This window comes from Aptenodytes forsteri, unplaced genomic scaffold (genome assembly GCF_000699145.1).
Source record: "Aptenodytes forsteri isolate BGI_AS27 unplaced genomic scaffold, ASM69914v1 Scaffold289, whole genome shotgun sequence".
In the NCBI taxonomy this organism is placed as follows: Eukaryota; Metazoa; Chordata; class Aves; order Sphenisciformes; family Spheniscidae; genus Aptenodytes; species Aptenodytes forsteri.
Genome location: NW_008795025.1, coordinates 1,423,892 through 1,436,145, shown reverse-complemented (window position 1 = coordinate 1,436,145; position 12,254 = coordinate 1,423,892). Strand labels below are relative to the sequence as shown.

The following is a 12,254-nucleotide window of genomic DNA, read 5'->3' as shown; positions in this document are numbered from 1 at the left end:
TTGGCCGGGTGCTGCCCGCGGGCCTGGCGGGTCGCTGTGGTCTGCTGGGGGTGGCAGCGTGAGGTTGCCTTTCTCGGGGGAAGAGCCCGGTTCTCTGCAAAACTGTTCTCCCTTCCAAGCTGCCAGGCGTTACCAGGTGTGTGCTAGACCATAACCTATACGTGGAAAAGGAAGGGTAAAATAGAAGACGTCTTTGAAATGTAACTGCACCTGGGGCTCCCGGTCCTGTCCTGGGATGGTGCTGGCTGCAATAAACTGCTCTTTCAACAAAAAGAAGTCAATTCTCTCTAACCAAAAATAACACCCTTGCAAAGTCCACTTCTTCTGAACTTTGCCTGTTGAGCTTTCTTGTTAACAGAAGTTAGTTGAAACTCCGCTTAAATAAAGATGGGAATCATGTTTATCTCTTCCAAACAGCTCAATGACACCTGGAAAGAAGTTGCAGGGTCTTGTAGCTGCTACAATCACTCCAATGACTCCTGATGGGTGAGTATAACCCTGTATCACAACATGGCATGTTGTCAGAATTGCACTGCTTACTGCCACCTTAAAACCCTGTCTCCTTTCTTATTTGGAACTACTCAGTTTTGGTTTTGTTTTTAAATTGGATCTCTGATGGGATGGAGAAACTACTAGGTTGGTCTGGCTAGCACTAGAGTGGGTTCCCTTAGCCTCCGCATTCTCCTGTTGCCCAGCAAGTGCTGCAGGTCTGGGTTTGGAGAGTCTGGGTCAGCCTCACATCTCTTTTTCTACTGCTTTTGTAGGTGTAAATTAAATCATAGTAAGGTTATACGCATAGAGTATTGCAGTATTTTCATGTTTGTTAAGGCAAATCACAGTCCTAGTTAAAAAGAGCTTGAGAGCTAGAAAATAATTGTCAAAATCTGATGTCCTTTTAGACTTTTCTGTACCCTAGTTAACTCGTGCATGCAATTCACATGTATATATGTATGCATGGAATTAGTCTAAACCAGAAGAAAATATTGCAAGGACTGCACAGTTCTGAAAATAACATCAAATCGAAAGTTGAAATTCAGCCTTCCTCAAAGCAGTGACAGTAAACAGATGTCCTCCCTACTGCATCTTGATGTTGCAAGACAGAGTTGTTTGGAGTCAGCAAAGGACCCTGAGCTTCTCTGGTGGGGGATGTGTCAAGATCTGTGTATGTTTCTGAGTGAGACAGTGGAGGTTTGCTAGTACAGTCCTCTGAAAGTGAGCCTTTACTTTTGAAAAGTGCTGTAAAGTGTGGTACTGTCTCAATCAGAGAATTCATTTGCATTGCAGTCACTGCTTCGTTTTTTGCTTCAAAGGAAACTTCTGATTTTCATTTTTTATTACTACTCAAATTTATTGCAACATGGTATTTGGAGAGTGATCTGGGCGCACTGCCTGGAATGCCTGGCCCTTGTAAGAAGATATGTTCTGTGAAAGCAGCTATGAAATTTTGGGTGATGTGTGAACCCAGTCAAGGTCCCAGAATTGACTCCCAGACTATAGGGTCGGTCTGTATGTTTGACAAATGAAAACAATGGTGAAATATTATACACTGATAAACAAAATAAGTCTGTCCTGCAGGGAAGATAAACCTAGAATTCAATTTCCCCTATTTGTCAGGGAAGTCTGTTGCTTTCCTCATCCTTTAATGAGAGAGAGAGAGAGGTCAAAGTCACATCCAGCAGATGCCATTTTACGGTCTGCGTCCAGCACTTACAAGTATAGTTTAACTATTTGCCAGCACTTGCACAAATATCTTTGTGCTCTCAAGAGGACTCCTGTTTCCCTCAACAGTCAAAAAGGTTTGACTGCCTCTTGTTCTCTCGTATCTCCGCAAAAAAGCCCTTTGCTGTGTCGAGCCTGCAGTAACTACCAATTGAGATAAAAGGTTGGAACAGTGAACTACTTGTCAGGAGGAAAGGAAACTGGAAGAAAGAATTCAGAACTGAACTGTTACCTGAAATGTTAAACACATGCTGAGGGTATCATACCTTGGGATAATTTGTATGTGTACAAATGCAAGGCTTCAAAAATACATGTCTTTTTTTGTTTTCTTAATCTCTAAGTTTAATATATCTGTGGGTGGAGACTTATGGTTGCTGAGGCTTCTAAGGTTGCTGTGGTTCCTTTCATTTCAGACAAATTAACCTTTCAGTGATTCGTCAATATGTGGATTATCTGGTAAGCGAGCAGAACGTGAAGAATGTTTTTGGTAAGTGTTTTTTTGACAAACTGTGTTACACCTCTTTTGCTCGGATGGCAACCCTATGATATCTTGCCTGATAAGATCTGTAGTGGGAGGGACTGTGGATGTGGGATCATCCTAGACATTTATACACACCAGTGGAGAGGGTGTAAGTGATACTTAGGGCATCTGCTTTTGCCTACACCCCATTTCTGTGTGGGATAAAATAAGCCTTGCCTTCATACAGTGACATTTCCAGAGATGAATGGATAATGCTGTCTTGGCAGAGAAGACTCAAATGAATGATTCTCCCCTTTGCCTGGGCAAGATACAATAATCTGATTAAAAGACATCAGCTCAGGAGACCAGGGAATTCAATGGGCTCATCAAAGCCAAATGGGCTTCTTTAGGAGACCTGCGGTGCACTGGGTGATACCGAGGTGGTCACTGCTCCCATCTCTCTCTGTTCTGCCTCTGTCTCAGGGACTGCTGCGGGGGCAGCAGGGATGGCTGGATAGAGAATACAGCATCTGCTAAACCACTTTCATTCACAGCCTGGCATAGATAAGTAAGCTGAAGTCAGTGATAAGATTTTGGTTCAAAACTTATGTGGAAAGAGTGCCAAGACGAAAAGTGGAGCATAGCAGTGACTTCAGCTATCCCAGTTTAATCTGTTTGTTTGTGACTGAACATACTGATGTCTCATTGTTTCCCAGGGGTGCTTTAGCCTAGGTAGGACATGTGGTTCCACTCACGACAGAGACACCAAATTTCAGGTCAGGCTGTTTCCTTGGGGTGGAGGATAGGCAATCACTCTGCCTGGCTAGCTGGGCGTCCCTTTGTGCACTTGTCATAGCCTGACTGACTGCTGGGAGAAGGAGGTAGCATCTGCTGGGGTGGAGGTGCTGGGGGGCAGTTTCACAGCTTCAGCAGCTGATTCTGCCTCCTCCCTCTCACCGCTGCTGATCCTGAAACACTCGGGTTTCTGACACAAGCATTTAGTGATGATAACACTGCAATCCCCATGCAGATGCTGGTGCAGACCATCGCTATTTTAAAATGAGTTTGGGGGGAAAAATATTTCTGTGTAATATCATCAAAAGTGTCAGTTCTTGTCTTCAGTAAAACCAATGCATGTAGGCCAGGCCTCAGCAAGTGTGTTGTGTTGTGTTGAAACAGTGAATGGCACAACAGGAGAAGGACTGTCCCTTAACATCCAGGAGAGGAAGCAGTTGGCAGAAGAATGGGTGTGCCAAGGAAAAGACAAGTGAGTAGCTGAGAGGGAACAGGGGATTCCAGATCTTGTGTTATGATATAGGCATGCCTGGTGCAAAGCCACATCTACTGATGGACTTTTTTTTTTTTGGAGTATTTTGTTGTTGGGCTTTGTTCCCCACATCATTTATCTTAAGTCTGCATTTTTGTCACTGCCAGTTAGCTGGTGTCCCCTCCCGCTGCTTAGAGAGCTTGTAAGAGTCCTTTTCTTTGATACACTGAGGGGTAGGGGGACAAAAAAGGGCTCTGGGGGGAAAAAAAGGGCTGTGCCCTTTGCTTCTTCCTGAGAAGAAATAAAAGTAAAGAACAGTCTGCCTATTTATGCCCTGTGAGCATTTCTGAACCTTTTAATATATTAATTAAATTATTTGTTATGGGGGAAGATGAGGTATAAAGGGCTTAAGTGCTTCCCTAAAGGTGCGAAGTTGGTGGCAGAAGGAATTCAACCCAGATCTTTAGCTGTGTATCTAATTGCATAACCGCTCGCTCTCTCTCTCTCGTACCTGTCATGGTCTTGTATCACTGTTGCCTTCTCCTTAGCTACTATGTCGGAGAATGTGGAGAGGAGGAGGTATTTTGGGTGAGAAGGATAGTGAGCAGAAATAAACTGGTGTGAAGGCTCACAGTCTGTATGGATATAAAGGAGAAACACAGAAATGGGACTGACGGACTGGAACCTGGGAGATTCCCTTGGCAGGAGCAGACAAGCAGTCAAAGGTGCTGTAGTGAGGTTGAACTCTTCTGATAGCTCTGCAGAGCAATAGGTTTAGAAAGCAAAGATATGCTTTGATAGCCTTTCCTATTCCCAGCTTCCCCTTAAATCCTTAATGTCTTAATTTTAACATCCTAATAAAATGCTAAGATTTGTCCCTCCTGACAGCTTTGCAAATACGACAGCGAGGAGTCACATGATTCATATTTGCAAATATGTTTTCTTTTTTCCACCACCAGCTGCTTGCTGTTGTCGGTATTTTCCCTGTGTGTCTGCTCGTCAGGTCAGCACAGGTTCAAATCCCTTTTAGGTTTAATCTAGCTCAGTGAAGTCCTTGTTCTGTGGCTCCCTGGTCTGAAGCTAGTCATTTTGGCAGACTGGTATTTTTCACCATCACTGAAGCCTCCCCAAACCTTCTGAATTTGTTCTTGTGCAGATTGGATCACGTGATCATTCATGTGGGAGCATTAAGTCTGCCAGAGTCCCAAGAGCTGGTGTGTATATATGATTCATTTTCACTGTATGTGTAGTAAATATAAAGCAGATGTACCTTCAGATACTTCCCATTCTCTCTTTTATAGGCAAGACACGCAGCAGCCATAGGTGCTAGTGGTATTGCTGTAATAGCCCCCTTCTTCTTCAAACCCACAAACAAGGGTGAGTAGGTGTGACTGCCAGACCTGCTGAGGCCTTTTATATTGCCCTCCAAAGCTTTATCATAGATAAAGGATTGATGCCAACTTCTTTCTTTGGAAAATATTCTGCTGATGATGTTTGCACACCTGTCATGTCTGGTGCCATGCAAAAGCAAAACCTAGAAGAAGCATTTTTTTAAAAGATGTGAGATATCAGAATTCTCCCAGTAAGAAGTGGGAGGGATGTCTTTTGGGATGTATTTTCTTAGCCTCTTGTGAAAAGAAGAGTTGCTCATGGAAAGAGTAGTTAACTGAATAGATAGTATGGAGTTCACGCTTGATCTGGGCCACGCTAGGAAGCAGTTGGTTCCATGCTGACCCTTGCTGGACACTGACCAAGTTGATAAACTGCTGATATACAGGCGTGCCTCTCGTTACTGAGGTGATCAGGTTTGGTTCTGTGCACCTAAGGCTACATAAAACTTATAAATTGAGTGTTTTGTTTTTAGTATCATGAACATAACATGAAAGAACCACATGAAGTGGAGGTTTCATAACAGAAATGTTAAAATTTCTCTGAATGAATTATGGATGGAAATGTTCATATGAAAGCACCAGAAGAAACTGGAGTGGATTGCCGGAATGGCTGGTATTGACAGCCAAGGACACGATCAGTGGCAATCAAACTGGTAAGCACAGAGGAACAGCACAAAGATCAGCAGAAGACCTTTGCTGATAGTAGCAGGATGGCAGTGAGGTTTCAGCCCACTGCTCTTCCTGCTATGCCAATGGGAAGATTGCCTAAGATTTATGAAGGATGCAGTGAACAAGATTCTCGGGAAGAATGTTGACCATAATACCTCTTTGATTCCTAAAACAGTACAAAAAAGTTGTCCAAAAACCTGTTCATCATCACCATTGAGCAGTACCCCAGGGAGATGAATGTGAACTTGATCCCTTGTTCTCTGTGTTGCACACAAGTGATCCTGGTGAGACCACTTTGGCATACAGGTCTTGCAGTGTGCATGTGAGAGCATACATGAGTTTCATCTGTAAGAGAATGAGTATGAGTTACTGAAATCGGTTTGGTTTAAATATTGTCTTTGCCTTCCCTAAGGTCTTCCACTGAGTTTTGTTACATTTGAGGTTTTTATGAGACTCGCTGCGTATGGTATGCAAGCTGTAGATCACCTCTCCACATACCCTGGCTGCTGTGAATCTGAACTGTCTTTCACTACGGATAGTTTCCTTCTCTTAATGGGGGTACTTGCTTGTTTTCTTCCAGATGAGCTGATTGCTTTCTTACAGCAGGTTGCATCTGAAGCTCCTGCGGTTCCATTTTATTACTATCACATTCCTCCTCTGACGGGTGTGAAGGGTAAGTACTGCTTAGTCAGCTCTTCCCGAGCCCATAGGCTCATAGCAACCCGAATAATCCCAGTGGCTGGTGTGATTAGTCTACCAGCCTAAACCAGGTATGTGGCCTCTGTTCCCATCACATGCAAGCTGTAGTGGAAAGGATCCTTTCTGAAAATGGGAGGTGAATCCAAGACTGGAAAATAAATTGAATTCCTCTTCATTGGAAAAAAAAGTCACAGCTTATGAGTACTGAACAACTGGGACGGAGGAGGTGATGCTAACCATGGCCTTGCAATTACTGTGGACCAGGCTAGGTAGTTGCCTTGGATAAGCATAGTTGAATCCTGATTTTTTGCAAGATAGTTACCACCATCTCTCTTGGTGTACACGGACTGCATAGTCATGTTTGCTAGTAAATTACATGTGAAACCACGGTGCTTCTCAAGTCGTCTTATTTAGCAGAATAATGAGGAATAGAATACAGATCTTCGGTTACTTGCTCTAGACAGCAGGTTATGTGGTGTTTCTGGATGTATAAATTTATATTTATTCTTAAATATGTTGTTGCCAGTTTGTTCCTAAACTTCCACTTATCCAGAGTTTTTGCCTTCTGATCTGGTAAAAGGAATGCTTCAAAGAGGGCGGAAAGGTGTCTTTTGTATAACCCTGGGAAATAATCACACTGAAGTTGTCTTACTGGTTGTTTTAGAGCTATATAGTTTACTAGGCTTAGGCCAAAAGTGAACAACTTGTAAAATAGTAAGTCTCCCTCTTGGGGACAAGACAGGGAAATCTCCCAGAACAGGGGTGTGCTTCTTCATATGAGATTGCTGTTCTGCACAGTTTGTGTTGAAGAGTTGCTGGATGGAATAAAAGAGCGGATCCCCACCTTCCAGGGTGTGAAGTTTAGCGACACGGACCTCTTGGACCTTGCACAGTGTATAAACAAGAATGAGAGAGAACAGTTTGCATTTCTTTATGGGGTGGATGAGGTAAGAGGCTCCTCTTAAAAAATGATTTCTTCTATGGCATTCTCTTGCTTCAGCCTTGGGGAAAAAGTAACCCTGGACATTCAGTGCCAGGTAGTTTTGCTGCTCCCTCCCACCACCCCTTTTTTTTCCTTTATTTTGTTACATGAAGTAAAAATGTTTTTCTTTCTCCCCCCACCCCAAACTAGCAACTGTTGAGTGCACTGGCAATAGGGGCAGATGGAGCAGTTGGAAGGTCAGTATGGCTTGGACTCCTTCCCCTCGACACACACACACACACACACACACCCCCCTTATTGTTGTATCTTCCACTATCTACACAGTATTTCTCTGTCTTCTGTCATGGCGATGGAGGATTTTGCAGGGTAAGGCTGTACAGTAGCAAGCAGACAGACAAGCTAGCTCCAGTGCTAGCAATGGGACAGTTGTATAATCTGGGATTTTGGAGTATGTTAGTTTGGGTTATTATTGCTGCAGTCTGTAAGCTGACCCAAAGGTTTCAACATATTTCTTTATCCTCATGGCAACTTTTTGAAGTAGGGAATCCCTTTTATCTTCGTTATATGGGTAAGGAATCAAAACCCAAAAAGGTTAAATTCGTTTACCTTAGTTCACATGAGAAGTCTGTGAGGTAAAGGGCCCTGCTGAGTTTTACTTATGATTTGTCTTCTTGCCCTTCATACAAGGCTGCTTAGATGAATTACTGTGTGATACCTGTGTTCTTGAGTAGATGATCCATTAAATGAACAAGCAACTGGAAAATTAAGTGATTTACTTTCTGTATTGCCTAACTGTTTCTTTTTATTTTTGATTTTGAAAAGCAGTTCCATTTGGAAAGAACTTGGAAGAGAATCTGCTCTCTACACTCTTCCGTAGGGCTTGGCATACTTCAGATGCTTGACAGTCTAAACCACACATAGATTGCATGAATCTCTATCATAATAATGGCATTCTTATAATGTCAACAGAGAAAGCCTGTGGCTACGTCTTTTGTTTCAGTGGTTCTAAGCTCCCTCTTTGCATTTACTGATTCTATTTTTGGTTTGGGTTTTTTTGGCAGTACATACAACTATTTAGGCCAAAAAACCAATCTGATGTTGCAAGCCTTTGCAAAGCCAGACCTTGCGTTAGCACGGAAGTATCAGGTACAGTATCTTTACTGTCCCCACTAGGAGCAGCCTTCTTTCTCCTCTAGCTTTACTGGGGCTGTTTTCCATGTGGTTTTGTCATCCATCCCTGAAGTAGCTTTATTAAAGCAAACTTCTTTCAGCTCTAACCTCCCTGCTTGTTATTCATCTCTCCTCACCTTTTTGACCAGCCCTTAACTAACTTTTAGCCAAGATCTACCTTACTTACCCTTCAGCTCTCTAATCTCATCTATGCAGAGCGAGCAATGGCCTGACCTTTTTCCTTGAACAAGCCCACAATGGCCAAGCCCCTTGGCTGGGAATATTCTGGTGATGCCTTACATGATGTAGGGCAGAAAGCCATCCCAAAGCAACTCTGCCTTGACGTCTCTTGGTCTTGGGCAGCTTGAAGATTTGTGAGGAGTTCTGAGTAATCAGTATACAATCTATAGCTAGTGGTTTTATGGGACATCTGAGGCATCCTTCTTTTGTCTTAAAATAGAAGTGACTTCAGGATGAAAGTCTAAAAGATGTCTGAGAGATGATCTGCTCTGGGAAATCTCTTCACTAGGCAGTGGATATTCAGATTTGTAAACCTTTAGAGCTGATATGAAACTTACCAGTGTTCTCAGACTGCTTGTGGTGAGGGACAGCTTGAACATGAGTGATAGATTGAGAGGGAGTGATGGTTTTCTTACATCCATCCCTCCCTTCCCTATTCTAATGTAATTCAATTAGTATTTCCCATAGACTGGCCAGGTGGCCAAGGGCTTTTCTCAAAGCTGTACAACAACTGTATAAGATGTAAATATCATAATAGCTGTAGGTGCTTTTACATCTTAAAATTTGAAGGAGTTAATAAACTACTGTCTGTCTTTTCTAGTTTCTCACTGGGGAATTTCTCAACTTTGTCATCAAACTAGGTAAGTCCTACACTGCCTGTTTCCCTTGTTATATCTAAAAATGCAGACTTGGTCCTCCAGAAACTTTCATGTTGCTGTACCCTCAGAACTTCTTTCCTGAAAGATTTCGCAGTGAGAAATGTTGCACGTGCCATTTCCCGAGTTAGTAGCAGCTGGGAGCTCAACAAAGGGAGCTGACCAAGCATCCCTGACAGATTCCACTCTCACTTCCTTCCTCCTTCTGTGAAATCTCACAGCTTTAAAGCTGTGACTCTGTGACTTACCCTTTTTCTTATCCTGACTCTTTCTGTGGGTTGGTTTTTCTTGTTCTGTCTCCAAAAGCTCATTTCTAGCTTTGTTTCTAGAGAGTAATTTTTCTGAAATGGTGGTACTCCAGTAGAAAAACAGCTCTGATTACTTGTCTCTCCTGCCTTGCTATAATTTAAGAGTAACTCTGTTCAAGGCTGTACAAGGCCAGAGCATTTTAAAATGGAATGATTTTTAGAAACAAAACCAAGTTTTAATAAAAAACCCAATTAAAACCAACCAAGTCAGAGTAGCGTAGGGAGACTGAATGGGACATTTCATGGTTTTCACTTAATGAAGAGAACTGTTCACTGTGTTTTTGCTATACATACACAAGCCCCAATGAATCTAGCTGAGCTTTAGTGCTTGGTTGTATTCCTTGGGTTAAAAGTCAGAGGAAATGCATCATTATTTAGCCTTATAAGTAAAGAGGGAAACACTGAATTTCCAGAGGTACATAAGGAGACTTGAGCTGTGGACAGAGAGGCCTCCTGAAGTTTCCCATGGTGGTTTAAGCTGGTACCCCATGTCATTGTCATACGTCAGCAGGATGTTACTACTCCCAGGGCTTTATTTTATGTGAGTCTGCATCGGGGGATAGCTATGAGGCTGCAAAGATTGGGTTGCTGGGATGACAAATTGGCTGGGATAGCTCAGCCTACCAGTGAAGGTAAATTGGAAGTAGCCCTATTTTTGCTTGGTTTACCTACAGAGGACTCACAACATCTTTCTATTGTCAGGGCTGCATGGCAATACATCTTTGGCAAGGGGAAAGGAACACACACAGAGCCCTGGTTATCTGTAAAACTGACATAGTAGTTTGTAAAGTGCATGTCTAAGAAAACAGTCTGCTTGGTATCTTTAGGAGGGAAATGATGATGGTGTAATATATAAATAAATGTAGTAAGTAGACATAGTTTTTACTGTAATGTCTTTCCTGTCTGCAAGTATGATCATCTCTTCTTTTTTACACTGTTCTCGCTTCTGAGAAGTGCTTCAAGCCTGGCTTATGCCAGATTACACAAGAACTGTGTAAGCAGCTATGCTGCTGCTTTTATGGACACCTGTATAGAGACTGCTTTAAGCAAAATGAGCTGTAAATGACCTGATTTTGCTTTTGTACACCCAGGTTTTGGTGTTGCACAGACTAAAGCTGTAATGACTTTTGTTTCTGGCATTCCCATGGGACCTCCGCGGCTTCCGCTTGTTGACGCCTCCGAGGATTTCATCGTCAAGGCCAAAGCCAAGCTGGATAGCATTGTGTGGCCTGATGGCAACTCATGTTCACTTCTGTGTCGATCTGGAAGTGGAGGCTCCTCTTCTGGGAGTCACTGTCACTCATCACATTCCCCACATGATGGGCTGTGACTTCTTTCAGGGAATTGGCAATGTGCCTGAGCCCCTTCCTGTTAAGGGCTGGCCTTGTTGGCACACGTGTAGCTGCCTTTTTGTGTAACTTGACTCCGCTCCCCTGGAGCGCTGCACATCCCAGGACTAGCTGGTATCTTTTAATAAAAAATTAAAAAAGCAGATTTTCCCCAGTTGAAGGATCCTGACTCCTTTTGTCTAGAAAGGAGGAAGGTCTGTCTTTACCCTCTCTCCAGCTGAATCATGTTTTGTCCTCTCCCTTCGTAAGTATCTCCAGCACTACAGTGTGTTTTTTAAACATGTAGTTTTTAAACATCTAGTTGCTCAGATGGGTATTTTACTGCTTGTCACAAAGTCAATGGGACACCAACTATGTATGTAAAATCCAGTTTTTGTCTGATCTCATTGTCTTTGTGCACCTCCACTTAATGCAAAATTTAAAAAGACTTTTGCAACAGAAAGCTTTTGGCTCTCTAATGAGCAGATATTTCTCCATCTTTTTCCTTGCAACAAAAGTGAAGGCAGAGTAGAGCTGTACGTTTCTGTATTGCAGTGCAGAATACTGTCTTTACATGTTAGAAAGTCATCTGCTGTCAGATTGAAAGGCCCTCTTTTGCACCCTGGACTTAGCCCTCTCCACCAGCTCAAGCTCTTATTGTTTGATAGTATGTGTAGGTGACAAATGCGAGGTCCCGTGCCCTCTACCACTTGGCCCGTACCTCCTGACAGCACTCCTGCATGCAAAAATGATTGCACGGGATGTTTGGAAGAGAGAAGGGGAAATGTGGAGAGGCACGTTGCTAACTTTTCATAACGCAAGAGCATGGAAAATTCTACTAACTTCCTCTCGCTGTGTAACCACTGAACAAGAAATACACAATAATAAAGGCTTCCTTTCCCCCTGCCCCTTGAATTTGTAAGAAATTAAGGAGAGCTCCTCTTTGGCAGGTAAGGGTAAGAGCGTGAAATCATCCCGGGGTGCTGTGGGCATCTGCAGAGGTTTTCTCTGCACCATCAGCGCGACAGGAGCAGCCGAGGCCTGTGGGCAGGTGCACCGCCCTGCCTGCGGAGTCCCTTGTCCTCTGAGGACACGGGGATCGCTTGCTAGGCACTTGTTAAAATAAATCTTAACGCTGTCATGCTAATGCTGTGACTCGCTGAGTATTTCAGTACAGGGCACAGGTAAAGGGCGCGTAGATAAGGGGTGAATTTTTCTAACAGGCCCCAATACTGTGCTCCAATCTATACTCTGTCTAGTCCGGGAGCGCTTAGTGTCGCTGAAGCCCTTTCGTGGTACTGAAGAAGACGAGCGCTGCCGCTGCTATCGTTGGCTGCTCCCGCCCTGGGGGTTTGGGCGCCGATGTCGCGGCTTTTCGGGCCGGGGCAGACCCCGCCGCCCGGC

At 43.5% G+C, this 12,254-nt stretch overlaps 1 protein-coding gene across 1 annotated transcript; it reads left to right on the top strand.

Annotated features, from left to right (window-relative positions):
* The first annotated feature begins 421 nt into the window (after window positions 1-421).
* NPL (N-acetylneuraminate pyruvate lyase) lies at window positions 422-11,740 on the top strand. Its single transcript, XM_009275841.1, has 11 exons — window positions 422-486; window positions 2,133-2,206; window positions 3,359-3,446; window positions 4,603-4,660; window positions 4,748-4,823; window positions 6,087-6,179; window positions 7,004-7,152; window positions 7,338-7,384; window positions 8,210-8,294; window positions 9,160-9,199; window positions 10,614-11,740. Exons 1-11 carry the CDS (start codon window positions 422-424, stop codon window positions 10,850-10,852), a joined length of 1,014 nt encoding a protein of 337 aa, XP_009274116.1. The 3' UTR covers window positions 10,853-11,740.
* The last annotated feature ends 514 nt before the right edge of the window (window positions 11,741-12,254 follow it).

What these genes read in the sequence shown, in the direction of transcription:
- NPL (XM_009275841.1), top strand. Translation starts at nt 422, where the DNA reads ATGACACCTGGAAAGAAGTTGCAGGGTCTTGTAGCTGCTACAATCACT. An exon ending in GAACGTGAAGAATGTTTTTG is followed by an intron (nt 2,207 to 3,358) that starts GTAAGTGTTTTT and finishes GTGTTGAAACAG; the next exon opens with TGAATGGCACAACAGGAGAA. An exon ending in CAACTTTGTCATCAAACTAG is followed by an intron (nt 9,200 to 10,613) that starts GTAAGTCCTACA and finishes TTGTACACCCAG; the next exon opens with GTTTTGGTGTTGCACAGACT.